Below are 21,829 nucleotides of genomic sequence, written 5' to 3'. Positions count from 1 at the left end.
GTTTGCAAGCAGAGCAGAAGTGTAGAGGGCGCGAGGCGCTGCGCAGAGAGGAGAGTCCACAGAAGCGGACGTGGTGAGCAAAACAGATTTTTGAGGACAAGGAGACGAAAGTGCAAGCTGTGAACGGACAAAGCAGCAGGAAACCCTCGGCACTGGTCAGCATTTCCAGTGTTTTTGAGCACATGCCTCTCAAAAGCTAATCGGACGAGGTCGCGTGCGGGGTACACCACCGTCTGCTCATTATTTCAGCAGGACGGCTCAGTGTGACCGTCCGCTGCCCGGATCCACACTCCTCTCTGGATGATGGACCAGCAGTGAACCGGAGAATAAGACGAGCCGCCCTGGACGTCAACAAGTTCACCGTGCTGTGAGAGAATGGGCTGTTTTTACATTGTGGAGGGGTGGGCTTTGCTGTAACACCGGCGGATCATGGCAGGGGTACACGCTTCAGATGCTGTGTCGGGACATTTTCTGGATCCTGCCATCAGCGTCCAGCCGGCCCAGGGCGCGACCAACATAGCGGGAATCACCGGAGATGCGGCCGCGCTGACGCCGACCGGTACCCGGGCGTACTTGGAGGTGTCAGCCGCTGCCCAGGGCTACGGGGCCGAGGGAGTTTACACCAATGGACGGTACAGGGAGCACGGCAGTCCAAGGATCGGGAGTGGCAGCCGTGATAATTCAGCCGAGAGAATCCACGGAGCTGGAAACCCACCTTGCGGCATCATGAAGGTTGGTGGTTGAAACACTTAATTCTCCTTTAAAATATGATTCTCAAGGTGACACAAGGGGATTCAAAGTGGCAGTGACACATTGTCGCTTACAAACACAAATGTGATAAAGCCAGAAAGTAAACTGTGGTCCAGAAACTTCGAGGGGTCCGGAGAGTTTCACAGAGTACCCCAGAAGGACTCAAGCTGCTTTTTTGTTTGTTTTTAGCAACACTCAATACACGTTTAGCACAAGGAGAGGATACATAGGGGTCATTATGTCCTCAGTTACACAACCACAGTATAATCACGAATCATGAATTACAAAGGCTTAAATGTAGGCTAACACTTAGATACAGAGAGAACATCTCCTGTGAGAGCCCTTCACGTGTGGATGTCCCTGCATTGTGTCAAACTCAGGCACTTTGACATGAAGTTGTGTCTTGAAAAACTGTTTTTACTGAGGTCCTGAGCTCTTCAGACTGCGTCTTTGATGGCTTTTAGAAGCAGGAGAAGCCTGAGAAATCTAACCTGATATAAACCTAATATGTGGGCTAGAGGCAGGTCATCTCTCTCCTTTGCTTTTTCAGTAATTCATGATACAATTTTAACATTTTTAATGTTGGCCCTGCCTTTATTAGTGATCCCATTACTGGAGGTTAATTAACTGTATGCCACCACACACTGGCACAGGCAAGATGCCATGGTTTGTTATATGATGAACATTTCTTCATGTTGTGCCTTTAGTGCACAATGATGCCTTGTTTTTACTACAGGGTGCGATGACAGACTTCCTCATGGGGTCCTTGGTGGAGATAGAAGTATTGCGTAGGTGGGACACACTTGAGAGTTACATTCTGTCAGACCAGATCTAGTTTGCTTAGCAACTGACACAAAACACTGGCTAATTCTTAGTTACCCCTGGTACTGGATTCCCTGTGGATGTGGGCAAACACAGTGACGGTGCCCCCCTCAGACTCTGGTTGAATGTTGTCGACTCAGTGGAACCCGAGTAAAGGCGCAACTGTTTGCTGTTTTCATCCTGAGGCTTTTCCTTGGTATTTACTACAAAAACATTTGTTCCTCATAAAAAGAAACTTTGAAATGTCATATGGCTCCAAAGCCCTGAATTCCTCCCCCCCCCCCACACACAAAACCACTGTGTAGCTCATGAGCGAAACGAGACGGGAAAGCTGGAGGGGACGTTACTGTCCAAATGTGATTGATCACAACCCTGTCTCTGATTACTGTGCTCTCATGATGCTAGAAAGTGATCCTGCTGAGCTCTGCTAGCATAGAAGTATAGTGAATTATCATGTATCGCAAGTTATTGGGGATGCACAAACTCAGAAATTGTAGCCGAGGCCGGAGGGAAGTCGGTGAGGATCCTGCTGAGTGATCAGCTGCCCAAACTGATACAGGGAAACTGTATGCTGTTAAATTGTGCACAGATGGGGGATTCCTTTTTTATGATTCAGCTGCACTTCAGACAGCAGTCAGTGTTCTAGAAAACACTCCTGCTGGTATTGAACTCTAATAAAACCATTGCTTTTTGCTGGAACTTTAATGGATCCGAATTGGTCCTCTCCTTCTCTGTAGGAGTTTCAAGAAGTCCTTCAGCAACATCCTGTTAGCAAGTGTTGTTGCAGTCTTACGTTGATCACATGACAGCCTTGTAGAACAGGTTTGAGCATTAACGTGTATATAAAAAGCTCAGTCAGTCACAGAGCCTTGTATACGTCTTGTGCCATTTGATACTTAATCTACACTCGTGAAATGGCGCACACGCTTTGAGCCGAGCACTGTGGGGAAACTGGGTCATTCATTCTGGAGATGTGGTCCATGTATAGCTTCAGCACACCCTCCCACACGTCAGCCACAGTTTGCATTGTGAGGGTGTGCGCGTGTGTATGTCTGATAGGAGGTTTTAAAGGTGAAGGGGTTACGGGTCCATGGGAATAGGGAAGCAAATGAGCAATTACAGCTCGGCGTTACCTCATTAACTCGGCCCTCAACAAGCAAATGTTAGAATAGAAGGGTTTATGCGCGTGTGTCCCTGAAGCAGGCATCCTACTTTGTCCTCCTGTCATTTCCTCAGCGGGGTGACAGTGTCATGCTGGAGAGTCTGCAGAGTGGCTGGAGGGGGGTTTGTGATGCAGCCTTGTTATGTAATGCTGGACTGTGGACAGCTGCAAGGCTGGCTCCAGCCTGGCTGCTGGCTGGGGGGGGGACTGACAACCAGCACAAGAAGGGAAGCAGCAAACAGGATTTTAGAATTTAAAGATGAGGGTGCTGCATCCTAACACGAAACATTCGCCATATATTTCCTTTCTTCCCTTTTACGCTTCACCCCCTCTCTTCTCTGCAATTTGAAGAGCAGGAAAAGAACAAACATTTATTCTGAGAGAGCAGGTCGCAGAGGGGTTAAAAGTATTCCAGAAAGAAGAAAAGAAATCAGCGATGTAACACATTTAATGTCCACGGGGAATGGAGATCAATGAAGATCACACGGAGATCGGTCTGCCTTGCGTTAGGTCCTCTCCCCTATCCACCTTGGCCCTCTGCCTCTTTGAGTGGCACAATATCAATTCATCCTCTCCTGACCTCGTGTAATAGATTAGAGGCTGCATGCCCCAGTGTGACACTCATCTGCTCAAGTGTGTGCCGAGATGCCTATTAAGAGAATGACATACGATTGGATTAGGGAGGGGGCAATCCTGAATACGTGAAGAGGAGAACATCCTAAAGAAAGAAGGCGAGTTGTGATTCATCAGTCTGACATTTTCCGTTCTGATACCTGTACCTGGACTTTGGGTATGAGCTTGTTGAACGAACTAAAATGCTCCTTCAGATCTGAACATCATCCTCCTCCGCTTACTGACCATGAAAAGCAAAAGGAGTTCAGTACTGTGTTTGACCTACTCTGACCCTGATAACAGCTGCCACGCATCGTGCCTCTGACTCACCAGAGACCGGTACCGTCCCAGTACTGAAGCTGACCAAGCGGGCTTCATTACCTTTCATAACTGCCCCGGGGTGATGGGTGGATAGTCCTTTTTCATGGTGCATTCAGGTTCATCCCGCAGCAGAAAAGTAATTTTATCTGGATACTCTCAGGTCTTTCCTGGAGGATTCTTGCATAATGACAGTGAACATGATCTTATTATAACTAAGTTATGTACATTTTAATGGATTTTATACCTTCCAGCAAATTGTCACTTAACATGTAAACAAGAGTGGAAACAAGTAATTTACAGTCTTTGTGACGTTTCCAAAGTTGACTTAAAACCTGTCTAACAAGTGGATAGAGACGAAGCTGTAGGGGATCCAACAGGCAGGAGCACAGTGTCTCAAATAACTGCCCCCTACCTGCAGTTTCCGTCTGCACTAGCCATGGCACTGTTAGCATGAAGCTCTTTTAATAAAGTTGCGTTTAAATATTCAGCTTTTTTGCCAACTGTGTTCCTTCTGTCTTCATTTAATGAGATTATTTCCTGCTTGACCTCACGTGGGAGGGGGGTCCACTTAAAGGAGTTGGGGGAGGTGCCACTGCCAGTATAGGTAGCCTACTGACAATTTTAGGACCATGTAACCCCTAATTAGACGGGCTGTTCCAAAATCAAATGGGCCACTATCTGCGGATATACTGTTGGCATTTCCCAGAATAGCAAGATTCCCGGTCCAAGCCTGGATCCCACTGCAGGCCGCCTCTGCTCCTGGCTGCTGTTTAGCTAATGTGAGTTTTGGCTGGTCCTTTGAAAGACCAAGCACACCACAGTACAAGCCCGAACTAATAACACTCATTACATTTAGTCATCAGAGATGATGATGATGAGCGTGATGATGATGATGAGCGTGATGATGAGAATTGGGAACACAGTGTATTCCCGCCTCAGCGCTCAGACCACAGGATTTACGTAGATTAAAAGCTCCCTCCAAAAATATCATTTGAAGTAATGGGTAGAAATCCAGAAAGTTACGGTAAAGTGCATTCGTCTTTTTTTAAGTTATTCAAATGTCTACCACAGCAGCACCCTGTGCCGAATGCTTAGATATTTTTGGAACTCGGAGATCTGCGCTGCTTGGAAAAGGAGGCAGCAGAAGATTTGAAGTGGTGATTATAGACGTCTGGGGCTGCTGAATCATCGCCTGCTCTCTGGGCTGATTCTCTCAAAGCAGCAATCTGTAAAATACAAACATCTTAAATAGGCCTCTTTGTCTTTGAATCCACGGCTTACAATAAAGCAGCGTGCGAACGTATCCACAGTTTTATAAAGGTCACTCACCCACTGAGAGAAACTCAAAAGCCCCAAATGCATTCCAAGAAGAAGTGTGTTTAACACCTCGGGGGAGCACGTTTAAACGAAGAGCTGCGGTTAATGTGTGCTTTATGGTTTGCTGGCTCATAATTTCAATTTTCTCTGATTTTATAAATGTCTCTTTTCTTTCCATAAATGGGCCCAGTAACAGAGTTGATACACAGATTACTCTAGGGCGGCTCAATGTTAGTATTAGCTTTATATTCAAAACACAACACTTAATAATTTCACATAAAAAAGGACATTGGGGATGCAGCCATGAACTGAGTATAACAGGGAAATGTTACTAACTAATATATTACATATTTAATCAGATATGTTTCTGTTGTGAATAAATAAAAGATTCACTTTAGTCCGTCTCGGACCAATGGCATGAAATATTCAAAAACATAACGTTATGTTATACTGCATTGTCCGACTGATTTTCAGCTAATTAGCAATAGCTTAGTGTCCGTTCTGACGGACAAACACACGATTACAAGTTAATTTAAACACAACTTGACAGACAGAAATACTCTCCGTCAGTTTTCTCTCCATGTTGTGATGTTTAATGTAGCCAGGCATTAGCTTCGTCAAGAGTTAGCGTTACATTAGCTTTACCAGTGGCGTTAGCTTATTAACAGCTTTACTACCACTATACTGTCCTCCGCTGATAGCCGGCCCAGCTATGGGCCCATCAGAAAGCGGAGAGGAGAGAAAATAGACAGAGTTTCAGTCTGTTACGTTTGTTTTTAAATTAATGTTGAATGAATGAATGAACTGTAATCGCTCGTTTCTACCGGAGGAGGACACATCATCAGCACTGTACAACATACGCATACTCCTCATTGATAAATAATTGTTTATCCCAAAGGAGACCGGAGCTTTTTAACTTCCTGTAATTCATCACGTGACACACTACACAAGCAACGGCATTGGCTGGCTGCCCCCAGTGTTTTCACAGCGCATGCCGTTGTCGTTCGTTGCCAACTATTTTAATCATCGATTTAATCGATTAGTCGTTGCAGCCCCAGATTACTCACATATTTCTTAGTTCCTTCTGTGATTGTGGCCTTCCAACTCTTGGTTCACGGGGTTGGGGTTGTCCAAAGTCGCCTTGTAAACCTTCCACCTTTGTTCCCTTCAAGGATAACGACTCAAGCTACAACCTTAATTACCCACGTGTCAAACTGGGCCCTGCACTTTTGATTTGATCTGTCACCTACAGGGAGTGTTCTGGGTGAGTCCTTATCTTGAGGATCCTTGTGCAACGTTTGCTACACCACAGCGGAGACTCAGTGCTTTTTATGTTCATGTGGCCCTCATGACCTCGGGAAAATCTCGGGAAAAAGCCCGCGCAGGATATTGGTTTGATAAGGCAATGTTCCCACACAGTGTTAAACAGAAGGATCTTTGCTCTCCCTGGAAAGCTGTTGTGATGGATGAGTCATATTCAGATTAGTCCCACTGGATGTTTTTCGAAGGTTAATCTGGGCTGCAGGAACGGGGTCTGTCGGATGAAGAGAGAGACTGCTCCACCTGGCTTTGCTCTGGCATGTTTTACTGCCTGTAGAACATACTGCACCTCCTCTCCATCACGTTTTGTCTTCTGGTTAATGTGCGGTATAACAGGAAGCAGATGTAAGTGTACAGTCAGAAGGGGACTGTGTGACTAAGGGTGATGAAACGATTTGCAATCATCAAAACATTTCTCCAGTATAAAAAGTTGCACAGTCATTCCTCAACAGTGCTGTTTGAATGCATTTTGCGTAACAGCCCAACAATCCGTTGTTTCAGTGCATCTATGAGTTCAGATTTAGAGTCACGTTTATTGTTGTGATACTCTCATCCACGGGGTGTAGCACTTATGCTTCAAGTGCCTGTAATATTACAGAGAGAAGCGTGAATCCTCGGTTTACCCCAGGTAATCCCACAGAAGGGTCGGAAACATAAGAGATGGAGCCGGCTCTGCTTCTTCGGGGTTTCTTTCATTATACCACTTAATTAAAAAGAGCAGAAAAGGAGGGTAGCGGGTAAGACCAGCGCCAAGTCCTCATCGGCCTCGCTTTATTTACTCAGACAGTCAATCTGTTCGGGTCGGTCTGCCAGAGGGAGCGCACTGTCTTCACGTCAGCACCATTTCATTCTTCTGCTCCTCCTCCCCCCTCCTCCTCCTCCTCCTCCTGCTGCCCTCTGCGGTCGGGTGGAGTTATTTGTATGCTTGAGATCGGAAGAGGGAAAGAATGTTCACAATAATGGATGTTTGTGTCCTTGTGCACTTGTGTTGTCATTTTCAGTCGCAGCCGCTCCAATAACAGAAGTGACAGTGGTGAATGTTAATGGGCATTTTGCGGCATTCTTGCCAGTCGCGGGTTCAGCAGCATTAAAACAAGAAAATTCATCTTAATCGTGACAGAAGACTAAACCCTTTGGAGCTGCTTCCCGGGAGAAGACAATAAGATGCAGGAAAATGTAATAGAAGGTAAATTGGAGGAGGAAGGAAGTGATGTAACTTCTGACCATCTGAGCTTGGCTGCAGAACTGTAATGAGTCATGCCAGAGAAGGTGAGATGTAGGGCTGTTATTATAGATATTATAAGGCTTGACATTATGCTGCATCGGATGCGCACATAGTCAGAGAACGGTCACATACATGTTGAGCTGTCTAGAAAGCAGAGTGACTTTCTGCATGTTGGCCTTCATCTCAAAGTTTCTCCTGCAGGAACACACGTCAGAAATATTGATCATCTGGGTCAGTTAGCTCGACTGTAGATGCTTTGTAGATGTAATTCAGAACAAAAACAGTGGATGTTAATTTGCGTTTGGAGGAAGATTTGCATTGAGCTGCCAGAGTAGCTGTAAAATCTTCTTAAGGTAATGAACTCAATGCATTGCAAAAGCATAATGCAAAGTGCACAATGCATCATGAATCACTCTGAAAATCATTCGGGCTTCTTAAAGGAGAAATTCGCCCCCTGGAAAAAAGCCCCTGTCAGTCAAAGCTGGTGTTCTCTGTAAGAGATAGAGGCAGTAACTTTTGAAATTGGCACCGTAGCTGTGGAGAAAGCTGTACAAACAGCTCGTGGTTTCGCCCATTCTAGATTCCTACAACACCCAGCGTGCATTGCGCTGGAGTGAAATACTAGCCTTTCCCATTCAAGGACATTGATCGCTGCAGGCAATGGCTCAGAGCCGTACAGAATCCAGAAATACGACGAGAATATACCGGTGGATTGTCTAAAAAATCTTCAGGTCTGCAGTCTACATTTCAAACCTGACGATTTTGAACGAGACATCGGAGGCGGGCGTCCTAGATTGAGGAAGTGTAGTTCAGCGAGCTCCCTGGCCTCCGCCAGATGACGCGTTTTACGTAGTCAGTCGGAGGATTTCCAGGGCCCATTGGAGAAGTGGATAGCGTCCTATAAAGGCGCAGAGCGAAATTGAATTTTTTTCTGACCATAATGGCATTAACATGATAGGACTGAGGTTGAAAATCGGCGAACTGGCCCTTTAAATGATGAGCGATCAGTGGTTCCTTTTAGCTTATTGACAAAGCACTGATATCAGGGTCTGTGCTATACTGTCTTTTTACCACCTTGGTTTATTAGAGGCCTCTGGAACTCCGGCTCAGCCAAGGATTCACAGATGGTGCCATTTTCTGGCACAGATGGCAGAAGATGTGGGAAATGTGGGCTTTAGAACAGGTGCTGAGTGTGTGTGTGATTGGAAGCGGGTGTGAAGGATAATTTGATTCTCTTGTTTGATTCAATGATGGTCCATTGTGTGTGTGAATTTATGTGGTCAGGATTTGCCTTAAAAATGACACTAAATGCATCCACACTGTGTTTCATATTCTTATCTTAATATTACTGCTCACCGCAGTCCGTGCACAGATGTTACTGAGGCCATCTGCCTGCGTTGCTTTACAGATGTTGCACTCGCCGTTCCTTGTGCTGAAATGTCCTTGATCCCGCTGTCTGTGACTGAGTGTGTGCTGCCCCAGGGCTTCTTTCTGCAGGTTACAGTGCAAGCGCGGGCATGTCACTCAAACATTCCACCGGTGCTCTAAGCACACACGCATAAACACACACACTAACATTTCCTTCGCAGCATCAGTTTGTGTCCCTGCAGCTTAAACTGAAAACACTGACAGTTTCATCTTCCAGGTTTTACTTGTTCATTCTTTATTCAGTGTTTTCAGCTTGGTGAGGGAAAGCTCTGTGTCTGCGAGCATAGTACAAGTGTCGAGTGTGTTTTCAGTCCCATAATGCATGAGTGTACTGCTAGTTACTGACAGAGAAAGGCTGGAGAATGAGTTTGGGTAGAGCTCTCTGTCTTCTCCGGGCCTGCGGTCCAGCAGGCCTCAGCTCCGCTCAATGTTCATCAGTTTGTATATTTATGTTTTCTCTGGAAGTATACAGCGTGTGTGTGTGTGAAGGAGGAGCAGGCTGGGCTTTGGTCTGACTGTTGAGTGAGTTTATTAGTGTTCTTTGCGTTGAGTGTGCAGCAGGCTTGAGAGAGAGATAGGTGGACTTTAGAGTGTGAAATATGATACTGCGCAGTGAGCTCTCCCCCGGAGCGGGGAAAATATGAGAGTAAGAAACTAAGAGGCCGTGATGACAGAGAAGGACTTCATTGAGAGTCAAAAGATAGTTCAAATGATCATTTAAGATCTTTTCCAAATGTCTAGCATACACGGACATACCCTGCAGACTCAACTGTGCGAACTCAGAGACTCACTTGTTACTAAATATTCTGTTAATAGATGTTTGCTGCCAGGTGCAATGCATCGATTTAAAGTTTAAATCCTGAGGACTCAATCACACCTTATCACTTGAGGACTCTTATCAGTGCCCCCGCAACCATCTCCTGACAGTCTGACAGGTGATGCGGACTAAATGCGAAGAGGAATGTTTATTCCTTCTATGCTGAGCCTCCCAGCGAGGAGCAAACACACATTTCCCTCGCAGCAAGAGGAAAAAGTGAGTCAGGAAAGAGTCGATAACTTCACAGAACAAGTGGTGAAAAGTCAACATCTGTTTCAGAGCGGTAGTATCACAGAAGTTCCCACGTGTGCCGGTGTGTATCGTCTGACTTTGTGGATCTTTGCGGTGATCGCAGGGAGTCCGTGTTTTTGTCAAAGTTTGTTCTATCTTTGCAAGTTGATGTAACTCTGAACCTGTCATTGCTGTCAAAATAAGAGATGACTCATGAGCCGTGTTGTCAGTCCTACAATTCAAATGTTACAGTCTTGAGTTGTAGGATTTTGCAGGTTTTAAACCATGTTTCTTTGCAACTGTAGTAAAGACAAAGTAACTGGAAGCAGATGAATCAATCTTAAATCTGAAAAGCGCATGCAGTTGGCAGTAAGTGTGGAACAGCATGCTAAATTAGCAGTGTAATAACTTCCTAGTGCCAGGCTGTTCTTTTTTTGTGGGTGCACTAGTAATGTGGTTGCATAATGTCAGGTTCCTTTTAGGCTGTGCAGAGCAGGTCAGGAAGTGGGTACAAGTTCTCAGCACAGGGTGACCCAGTTGTCAACAGCCTTGGCAAGGTGTGTGAGAGGATCACGCTTTGAACACCTTGTATAGACGGACAAAGAGGTGCTGATGAGGAGGAGGAGGAGGGAGAGAGAGAGAGACTGCTTTAGGTTGTGCATTCAATCCACTTTATTTGTGTCCCCGTTCGTGTGTGCTCACGCAGTGTAACTTTGAGTGTGTGACTGTGCGGAAAGGTCAGACACTCATGGGGCTGGTAATCAGGGAGTATTAAGGTCAGTCTGTGTGCCTCTGATTGTCAGCGGGTCTGTGTGGGTGGCACCAAAAATAAACAGGAGAATCTCAATCAAACTAATTCAGAGTGTGATCTTTACATTGGATATACAACCGTTCCTAAAGCTTTATGTCTGACACACGGACAGCTGTTGAGTTGGATCATTATAGTGTTTCAGTGTTGAGTGGAAACTTGAAATGATAGTATTTAAATTCATTCTCGGCATAGTTTGTGTGTGAGGGAGGCACATTTTCTTTATCACAGGACTGGATGTAATGTTCCACACGTCCTGAAGTTCAGTCTCCTGCTGCAAGAACACGCTGACTGCTGAAAACCAGTTTACAGTGAAACAGGGCAACAGCCATAAATTAGATAGAAAGAAATAGAATAGAAATAAAAAGTCCAGCGTGCCTTCTCTTCAAATGCTCAGGCATTACTGACATGCTCTCATAATGAGCAAGTTCCGCTTTACAAATCTTAAAGGCAGTTTCTTTCTTGAGGGCGAAATGGTCCCAGACTTTAGAAGTTTAAGGGCCGGGGTGGTGTTTTATCGGGCGCCGTCTTTTTGCTATGTTTTGTTTACCTGACGCTTCCAGGTGGCTGTTTTGCGTGCGCAACTTTCAACAGAGAAAGTAAAGATGTGACATGGCCCTCATCTGGAAAAGATGTCAATTCAGTTCGTTATACTAATTAGATATCTTGCTTTCTTACAGGTTTATTCCAGTATAATACATTATTTAAACATAACATTCCCATAGAAACTTATATATTAAAAAATAAATCCCTGTTCATAAGGCTAAATCAAATTGCATCCCATCTGTCAGAAGTAAAGAAACACAGAGGTGACTTGTCCGTGTTGCCTCCCTCGTGAATGCTGGATGAGCTCCTTGCATTGATTGGACATACTGTATTTCTCATTGTGAGCTGCTTATTGTGCTTGGCCTAGATGTTAAACGCCCCATGCTGTACCAGCAGTAAGGGAATAAAATACAGATCAATAACCAGACTTCTTGGTTGAATGCTGCCCACCAATAGAGAGAAGAAAAGGGAGGAGGAGGAGGAGGAAGGAGCCGGAGATGGTGAGAAGTATGAAAAGGCAGAGGGATGGAGGTGTAGAGAAATAGAAGAACTGAGAGGGCACTGCCTGTTCTTCAGCTATCGGCTATTAGCACCTTCAGCTGGCAGTTATTCTGAACATGAGAACTGCAGCCTTCTCCCTGCAGCCCAGTCACGAAGCTGGAGGATGAAGAGAGAGACAGGGATGTGAAGGGAGAGATATGAAGCCATACATATTGCATGTACATGCTTGAGTGGAGCTACAAGGATGCTCCTCCTGTCTTCCTGTCCTCTTCTAACCTGAGTACAGTGAAGGCATCGTCCTTCTAACTGAGAGAGCTTTGAAAAGACAAAGGCAGCTTTCTCTCCAGGTGTTTCAAACTGAAAAATGCTACCTGTGCGCCGACTGGGCGGACCCTGTTCGCCCAAGAGACTCTCTCAAAGTGTGACGGACGTGTAAGAGCTGGTTTTTCGGACAAAACGTAGGAATTCGGCGTGAACTCTAGTCGAGTGAATCAGCACGCCAATGATCTGTTGTCAAATATGCAAAATGAAAAAATCAGAAGAATTTTGCACCAAGGCTGCAGCACGATTGTTGTTTCATTTCCTTTTTTTTTCTTTACATCCTGAGTTTCACATGTGAAGGACTCGCTGATGCAGAACCAGCGTGCTGATTGCATGCAAGCTTTTGCTTTTAGGATTCTTATTTCTCTGCCAAATTTCACCCATTTTCACTTTTTTATAATTCAGTTTTCACAGTTTTATTCAAGCCACATACTTTTTTGTAATTGTTTAACCAAAGCTGCAGAGTAGCTTATTATGTTCACAACGAAATAGGAACCAAACCTTCAGAAGTCCTCCTCTCTCACCATGACACCCATGAGTCATAGACACATGCAAACATTAGTTCTGGCTTCATGTTTGTGGTAATAAGTGCAACCTTAATTCCTTTTAATTCCTCTTAATGTTATTGTACTGTTTGTTTAATCTTTGAATTACAAGCTTTTTATGTGGATAAAAGTCAAACAGGAAAGCAAATGTGCGGTGGAGTTTGTTACCCAGAATCAGGTTTATTGCCAAGTAGGTTTACACGTACAAGGAATCTGTTTGTGCAGAACAATTAACACAGAACTAGAATAAAAATAAGTAAAAGACTTTAATAGAATAAGATAAAAAACAGGCAATAAGAATAAACTTAAATGAATCATGAGTGACTCATTAAGGACTTTAAGGGCTTGGGATTTGACCAGGTAAGAAAAGTAGGCCATGACTGCCTACTGAAGGCCAATAGACCACCTCTATACTTTAAATCTCCCATTGTTTTTAGCATTTGAAGAACTGATACTCCTGAAAACATTGACTCAGTTCTGTCTGTCTGTGTGCGTGTGTGTTTGCGCATGCGCGTGTGTTCAGGGGTTTGACTACAGATGAGCAAAGATCACAAACTTTATCAGTTAAAGTTTGGAAGTTTTCCAGGAATCCGTTGATTGCAGTTAAGGACAAAAACAAAGCAGACACGTCTAATGCATGTCAGCCATCTTTACCCGTCACCTCATGTAATTAGTATTCACACTGTCTGCGCTGACACGTCATGCTGACATTGATGGAACTCCCTCCGGCCTCGCACATGTGCGTGTGTGTGTTGAAGTGTTGGAAACAGGTGCGCAGTTCACAATTTGCCGGTCTTTGTTTACATTGCTCGTGGCTGTGAGGAGGGACTAGTGTGCATGCGTGTTGTTTCTACTGTGGAAGAAGCATGGTGCTGGCAACAGCGCCAGTCCCTGTGGTGCAGCCTCTCCCCTACCTGCCACTTACTCTCCAGACTCCAGAGACCCATAGACCCATCACGTGTGTGTGTGTGTGTGAGAGAGAGTGTTTCTGTCGCTTCAAAACGCCACTCCCGATCTGCTCAATGAGAATGCAAGGAAAGGAATGTGGGTTGTTGTGAGTATTCCTTAAAAGAGGGGAAGAATACAACAGGACAAGGTGAATTAGAAAGCACAGTGCAGGCTGTGTCGAAGATGGAGAGCGAGCTGGAACTTGCATGGAGAGGTCAAGGTGAAAGCTGGAGGGACTGAGGGGTGTTTACAAGGCAGAGAGCTGTACAGCTGCACAGCAGAGGAAGACAAATGGGGAAGAGGAGGAGGAGAAGAAGTTGGAGGTGGTGCGGGAGGTTTGACGTGATGGTGAGCTAAATCTTAAGGCTGGCCTGGCGCCATTAGATTAGCAGATAACTGCGCAGCAATCCGATTAAGGGCTAGTTTATCAAACAGTGATGTTAGGAGCACTGGAGTGGAACACAGGTGAAGGCCAAACTGCACATCCCAGGGCGACAAGCACAAGCAGGCATTCGAGCACACACATGCACGTGCATTGTTTGCTAATGTTGTTAAATGCTTTCCCGTCCTCCCAGGAGTTTGTCCTTGTAAGAGGATGTGCTTCTCCTCCCTCTTCTCCTGCTCGGCCCCTCCCCCGTCGACTCCATTCCAGACAGGAGAGACAGACGGAGGTGGAGAGGGAAGAGGATCACATTTCCCAGAGTCAACGCCGCAGAGGTGATAGAGGAAGCTGGCAGCCAGCTATCAGTCATAAGCATCTTCCCCGCCCTGCTCGTGCCAAGCACCTCCACAATCTCCTCCCCCGCTTTAAGTATTGATCTCAGACTGACAGGAATTGTGATCGCCAGCATAGATGAGGCTGTGTGTTTGCCTGCCCTTGCTTGTGTGATACCTCTGTATGTTTTTGCTGTCATGTATGTAGGTCCATTAGCGTGCTTATGGTATCAGGTCAATAGCTACATCCCCTATTGATGGAACTCTTGACTGAAAATACATTGAAATAGAGGTCTGTGGCAATGCATTATTGACTTAGCCCAGGCTGTAAAGTGAAGTATGTCCACACATGTAGCCCCCACACGCCTGCAGGGTCAGCTTTTAAGAACAAATACGAGGACCGCAGACCCTTCAGCAATTTTATTTCAATTAAATAGCGTGCAAGTTTTCCTACCAAGTGTATTTTAAGTGGAAAATCTATATGAAAGACGTGTATATTTAGTAAAAAATCTTTGTTGCACACTATTCAATAGTTTTTTCAGTGCAGCTGACTCACAGGGACAGACAGCAGTTAGAATGGCGTGTTCTGTCAGCTGTAATTGCATCCCGTTAAAGGAAGCAGGTAGCTATAGCTAACTAATTAGCTTAATAGCCTACAAACAACATCAAAGTCGATTATATGGGTAAAGTTCTCAGTGCAACAGCGTCTTGTTCTCCTCTTATACAGTTTCAATCACGTTAGAGGAGCTCATGAAGCAAAAAGTGGCTCCTCACCACCTTAAAATATTTAAAACAGGGCTGTTGAGACTCTCGAACAGCTTTGATCCCCTGCGTTACTGATGCTAAACCTGTTAGCTTTCTGTTCTAGCATGTCACATAATGTTTACATTGATAACATTGGCAGATTAAAGACTATATTCTTAATGATTTATTAAGGAAAGCAGACTTCTAATTACTAGCCAACAACTTTAATAGCAACAGGTGACTGTTGTCAGCTAGCTCTGGCTAGCTTGCTAAGTAGGCTAACTTTAGCTTTTTGATTTTAGATTGATAACTGCTGCTGCCTTTTTCCAGCTCACTTGTCTTTAGAATGACGTTCTTATTAAAGCGGCCTTACATTTTAATGTTTTTATAGTGGCAGGTTATACTGCATAAGTGCGCATTTGATTGACAACTACAGGCTAATTTCCAAAACCATTAAAGTAAAAGCCTTCATCTTCTCTCTGAGAGTGCTGATGCGTATAAATGAGCAAGATCTCTCTAAAACTTCCTCACGTTCTCATCATGTTTAATTGACAAGATGCATAATTTCATGGCTCAAGTCAGACTTAAATTTTGCATCAATGTACTCACCAACGCCCCTCCTTTCCTTGACGGTAAAGTGAGAGTGACACCTGACTGAATCCGCCAGTGATTTTCCACTTTAGTCATCCATTAAAAAGTCATTCTGCTGTTGATTAGAGCTCATCTGTGTCATGCATGCTGCGGCGTGTGATACTGTATCGGCAAAGATAGCTGTGGTGGAAAATAAGCACATAACAATTCCCATAAGCCGTGTCTTGCCTCAGCCGGTCATATGACCGAGGTTTTTTTTTTATTTCTAAATGGAAAAATGTTAAATGCATTGCACCAGGAAGGAGCGGGGTTCCTTACTCAGAGCTTTTTAAATTAACCAAAACACTCAAGCAGCCTTGATCATAATGGCATCATGATGTGAGCTCTTTGTTTGGCATATTTTTCTCTGTTTATTTATGTCTCAACAAAAAGTGCTGCTTTGTCTGGTTTGAGAGCATGACAGAAAGTGAAAGAGGATGTGCAGCTGGAAATTGTTTTCTCCCCACTTTAAAAAGCAGAAGCTGAAAGCTCAACAATCAGCCAGAAAAAGTGGCAAGTCGGCTTTATTTGTGTGTCCATGTTTGTGCGCCTGAGACGGAGAGAAAGCAAGACATCTGTTTGGTAATGGCTCATAAGGTTTTCTTTGTTCTGAAGAAGTGATGGGGGTGTTGTGTGTGTGTGTGTGTGGGGGGGGGGCAAACAGGCAGCTGGACCTGGTTTAAAGTACAAACAGCAACAAAAAGTCCAAGAAAGTGAAAAATGTGCATGTTTTAAGGCCAAACAAAGGTTGGTGGATGTCTTCTGTTCTGACCAACTGATGTGATATTGTGAAGGCTCGAGTGAATCGTGCTTGCATCATGCTGACTCTGCAGCTAAAAGGAAAGAGAGAGAGAGAGTGTGTAAGTACACTAATGGCAGCTCCTTGCTGCTTTTGAACTCTTCTAAAGATGGCTGTCAATCACTCCTTCCTCCCTGCATCCTCACTGATGTGAAAAGATGTGATAGACCTGTGTGCGCTCAAACTGAAATCAATCCTGGCACATTGACGGGAACATCAAGAGAGTGTGCAAAAAAAAAGTGTGATACTGTTTTTTTACTGCGTTTTATTATATCTCCAGAGTTCTGCTTCCAAACCAAGACTGATCTCTGCCCTCTCTGTGTTTTGTAATCTGCCCTTTGACACTGTAAGATTCAGCCACTGTGCTGGAAAGCACACGAGCAAACACCCACAGCTTCAGCTACCTTCTCTCACACTCCCATCGTCCTGTGTATTGATTCCTCCCTGCGTTTTCACACTGTTTGGGCAGAGTTAAAAGAGGATGACTCATATCGTCGTGTCCATTGTTTTCCTCATGCACCGGCAGTATACACTGAGATTCGTGTCCTTCAGACCACCTCTGCACTGCTCGGGAACTGGATGTGCGAGGCTCTGCGAGTGTGCACAGCTGTTTTCAGCTCTTTACCATTTATTAGTGAGCTCACCCACTTCTTTTTCCTTCTCATCCCCCACAACAACTTTAATTCCCCATGGAGTCAATTTTATACCCTGTGGAATCAGGCGATGCATGTAAACGTTATGCTTATAGAGCATGTGCTGCAAACATTCAAGCTTAATGTGCCAAAATGTTCAGTTTAAAGCTGTTGGAATATAATACGCAGTGTAAAACTGAACTGTAAATAGCTTCCCTTTGCTTTTATGTGCTTTTAACAACAGTATTTAAAGCCTATGTGTCGTACACTGTGACATGTATAGATATAGATCAGGGTCTGTAACAGTTTGCTTTCAGGAATCACCGTCCTAACTGACTCTCTCTCTGTGTCCGTGTTTCTCCACTGTCCTTGTCTTCTTGAGTCTGATAGAAGGTGTTCCTTCCTCTCACGGTCCTTGAGTCACTGACCTTCTTTGAGTGTAAATTAACAAATGAAAGACATCGCTGAGTTGCTAGGCAACCATGCCGTTTTATTAACCTCTTTGTACATTTCTCTCTGCATCTCAAGTTAATGAATTACAGGGAAACTTAGGCGGACACATAAACATGCTACAGTCCATACAGAATATAGTACACCTTGCTTTTACCTGTGATATGAGTACTTTATTCAACTTTCACTAAAAGTTAAGTTAATAAAAAGTCTTGTTTATAGCAGCGAGGTTAGATAAAATACTATCACTGTTCGTGCAATACAATTCAACAGCACCACAAACATAAGCTTTGACCATAGAGTTGAATCAACAGCTGTCCTCCGCCCTCACTGTGTGTGTAGGTGCAGCCACGCAGCGAGCCAAACACACTCTGAGAAAGGTTCAAGATGTAGAGTGTTTTCTGAAGTTTTTACTGGAAGCAACAGTGAAGCTGCGAGTGTTACACCAAAGGGTACAGTAGGAATGTTTTTGTACAGTAAGGTATAAGCCTGTCAGGTTGAAACATTGTGCTTTATGCCTGGAAGAAACAACGTATTATTAGTCAACAACAAACAGGAAGTCTAAACAGGAAGTCTTTACAGGATGTACAACACAGTCAATCACAGAAAACTAGTATGAAGGAAGTGTTGTTTGGCAATAAGCTGATCAAAGAAACTTATCAAATTACAAATCATGAGACAACAGAACGAATCAAACCGGTAGGTTCCTCACACAACGATATGATTATTTTTATTGGATCTGTGTTTAATTGTATCTCAGGAAGAGGCCTCCTCCCTCCTCCTCCCTTGTGCTCAGCATTAGCGGATCAGCCCCATCATTGCTGCTCGATCAATTTTTATTTTTCCCTCAGCAGAGAAAACCATCAGTTCTGGACAACAACTGTACGTAATTAAAACCTTTGGCCTTACTGTGCCAACAGAGATAAGTTGTTCTCTTTGTGCCTCCCTGCATAGATTCTCTGTTCAAACAGACTTCTGCAGCGCTGCTTTGGCCATACCATTAATGTATCTATTGTAACTGCTGCAGCAGGAATACGTTCAGATGATAAAACCCCCACAGACTTCAATAAAAGCACAACTGCTGCTAAATAACAACAGATACTGTCTTTTTTTTTGAAGCAGCAAGTTCTGCGGTCTTCAGCTGAGCAGCTTAATGTCTCAGCTGTTATCACATATCTTGATAATCAGATACAGAACGACCTGTCAGAATATGAGCTAGAGCCAAGAAGCTGTTGCTCACCTCATTTTACTTAAAAATGACAAACCAGCGCTGAGACTCTTTGTTTCCTTCTATCTGCTAGTGCTGTTGTTCCTGGCCTTGATAACAAACAATGCGCAGTAAACTGGACAAGTATTCATCTTGTGTAAGATGTATTTATTGCTCATTATACTGTAGTGCATAATTAGACTTGTCAAACACAGATTTACAAATAGCATTACCATGGACTACTACTACTGTACTATAGAAGAAAAAGCAGGTATTAAATCCAGTTTCACAATTTTTGGGACAGAGGTGGGTCTGCTGGCTTTAAGTCAGCACAAACCATGTTAGCTCTTAAGCTGTTACACTAATAGTGCTATGAATGTCAATAGGCTAAGCTGCTGCTAGAAAGAAACAACCAAACACTTGATCTCCACAGGCTTCTCTCTTCTCACGACGGCGGAAAGCCGATCAGGCCACTTTAGCACCCCTTTATTTAATCCCAAATATTTACGTGTCCTGAGTTTCCTAATACTTTATAACAGGTTACCAGTGTGTGTTTTGTACCTTGCCGTGTGATGTCTGAATGTGGGGGTTGATGGGTTGAGGAAGATGCAGGGATTCCCCAAATCGTGCTTCCCTGCTGTTTGCACGACCTTGAAAACAGCAGAGGAAAGACACCCACATACAGCTTTTTCCTCTCTTGCAAAATGTGCTTTAAAATTCTACCTCGCCCGAAATCACACAACTTAATTAGATTAAAATGAAAACCCATCATTCCGACTCAAAGCCTTCACTCCATCAAACGTGTGGAATTTTGAACAAAGCTTTTGCATCCATTACCTGATGAGTTCTGCTATCTGCTGCCCCTCTTCTGATCTCCATTAGCCTTGCAAATCATGTCAGAATCTCCCTACATTTCTGACAATATCTTTTAATTAATGTGTTGACATTTATGCAAAAAAGAGAGAGCACTTTCTGTATTTGGTGTAGGCCTTGTTCCTCTTTCCTGCTTTATATCAGTGTTATCTGTCACAGACAGGTTTGTGAATAAAATAAAAATTGCTGGATGCGGCTATTTCTAGCTCCCCTGAAGAAAGGTCAGCGCTGATGGATTTCAATTACTCATACAGCAGAAATTGGCAGTCGATTGTAATCTGGGTTCAAACGTTGTCAACTCCATTTTGATTGACAACGGCGCTGATGAAAAAATGAGTGTGTGAAGGATGCAGATGGAGCTGTTCGGGGTGTGGGCACTGCTCGGGAAGCATTTCTCAGATCAATAAAATGCACTGCTATGATAAAATGTTTTGCCCGCACGCACGCACGCTCTGCGACTCTAACCTGAGAAACTATGAAATGCATGTTTATGTGCTGTTTTGCTTCCTGTTTTTCTCGAAAGTAAGCAAAACCCCTGTGTCTTCTTCCCACAACACTGTTTGCTCACTGATGACAATCAGACTGCATTATGCAGCTGGCTGTTTCTTTTCTCTCTCTCCGTTATGTTTGATCAGATTAGCTGCCGAGCATTTGCATCATGTTGTGTGTGTGCATGTAAGTAAAAGTGTGTGTGTGCCTGCAAGTTGGTGACCTTCAGGTGCCCTCTCAGTGTAAACACGGATCCAAAGGGAAAAGAAGATTAACATAAATGTAAAAGCGCATCAGTTCTTCCTCATAACATCCATGTAGTTAAACTTTCCACGTTATTATCACCTCTCTGCAGTGTTACAATGCTGTTAAATCCCTCCTGCACACTAAGTCTGCACAGCGGAGCAGTGCAGAGCTTGCTGTTGTCCTTAATGAGTGTAGTAAATCAGTCAGGATGCTCACAGATGCAGCATGTTAAATCACAATAAGCTCTTTGTACAGGAAGAGACAAAGGAGCTTCCACTTGCACGACCCGGTGATTGAACAACTTCTGGTAATAAGCACAGGCGGAGGGAAATCGCAACTTGGTCATATTTAGCCCTTTTGGATGAGTGTGTTTAGTCCTGGAAAAGAAATGCCAATAGGAAGGAAGAAGGGAGAGGAGGAGGGAAGGGTCGGGTGGGGGGAACAGCAGATGGATGAGGGGAGGAGTGCCCTGTAGGATCCTCGCTGCATGTGTCCATCCGGTGGACTAGGTTTACCAAGCTGCAGAAGATTTTTCATTTCGAACAACCATCCCTCTGCTCAGGAAGTGTATTTATTTCTCAAGCTCACAGGGTTTTATTCACGACTTGTGTTAGGGTTCATCACAGACGTATTTTTTTTCTCTTGGTAGAAGAATTGTGAGGTCTTCTAGAAAGCTCATTCGACGCCAGGATTTCTCTCTGCAGGGGGAAATTGTTTATTTGAATTATTGGAGCTTTGTGTTGTCGTTCTCTCCCGCTGCATCCACCCAACCCGAGGCCCTCCACAGCTGTTCTGACCCTGGTCCCCCCCCCCTCCATGCCCTTGTAACACCCACACACTCCACAGTTGTACGTCAAAGGAGCCACTCCACAGTGGGGTTTTTATTTTTCCCTTTTGAAGGACCTCAAGTGCCGCACTCTTCACTTTTTTTCCCTACATAATTAAGCAAAAGCCCAACAAAAGCCTTTGTTGTGTGTGGAGAGATGTGAGTAATGCTGTTACATTTGGCATAGTTTCTGCTTTGGAAAGGAAGGCCTCTATATAATGTATGTTTGTATTAACACTAAATATGGTAAATGCATTGGGGATGCATGAAAGCTGGGGAAGTGATTCTGTTTGCAGAAAGAGTTGTCTGCAGGCAGATTTGCAGAGCTGCAGCAGCGCCAACCTGTTAACACGGGCGCTGGAATGAAAAGCAAGAGGTTCCTCGACCGTCACGCACAGCAGAGGCGCGTGCAGAGTGGCCCGGGTGCCACGGCTCCCCACAGAGAGTGGTAATGACAGGGGCTGAGGGCCCAGCCCGGGCACTTCCTCCCTTGAACACTGATGTGGTTCTGCTGCCGGTACTACTGCTTCTGACGCTGCCTGTTG

General features: G+C 44.4%; 1 protein-coding gene across 1 annotated transcript in view; it reads left to right on the top strand.

Moving 5' to 3' along the window:
- LOC138603189 (inactive phospholipase C-like protein 2) overlaps positions 1-21,829 on the top strand; it is a 37,538-nt gene continuing 15,709 nt past the window's right edge. Inside the window, exon 1 of the mRNA XM_069674892.1 lies at positions 1-732. Within this exon, the coding sequence (XP_069530993.1) occupies positions 430-732 (303 nt within the window). The 5' untranslated portion in view covers positions 1-429. The remainder of the gene's footprint in view (positions 733-21,829) is intronic.

This window comes from Semicossyphus pulcher, unplaced genomic scaffold, assembly GCF_022749685.1.
Source record: "Semicossyphus pulcher isolate SPU_LCO1_2020_fin unplaced genomic scaffold, fSemPul1.0.p SCAF_23, whole genome shotgun sequence".
NCBI classification, from domain to species: domain Eukaryota; kingdom Metazoa; phylum Chordata; class Actinopteri; order Labriformes; family Labridae; genus Semicossyphus; species Semicossyphus pulcher.
Note: the sequence above shows the minus strand (reverse complement) of the source record. Positions and strands in the feature narration are given on the sequence as shown.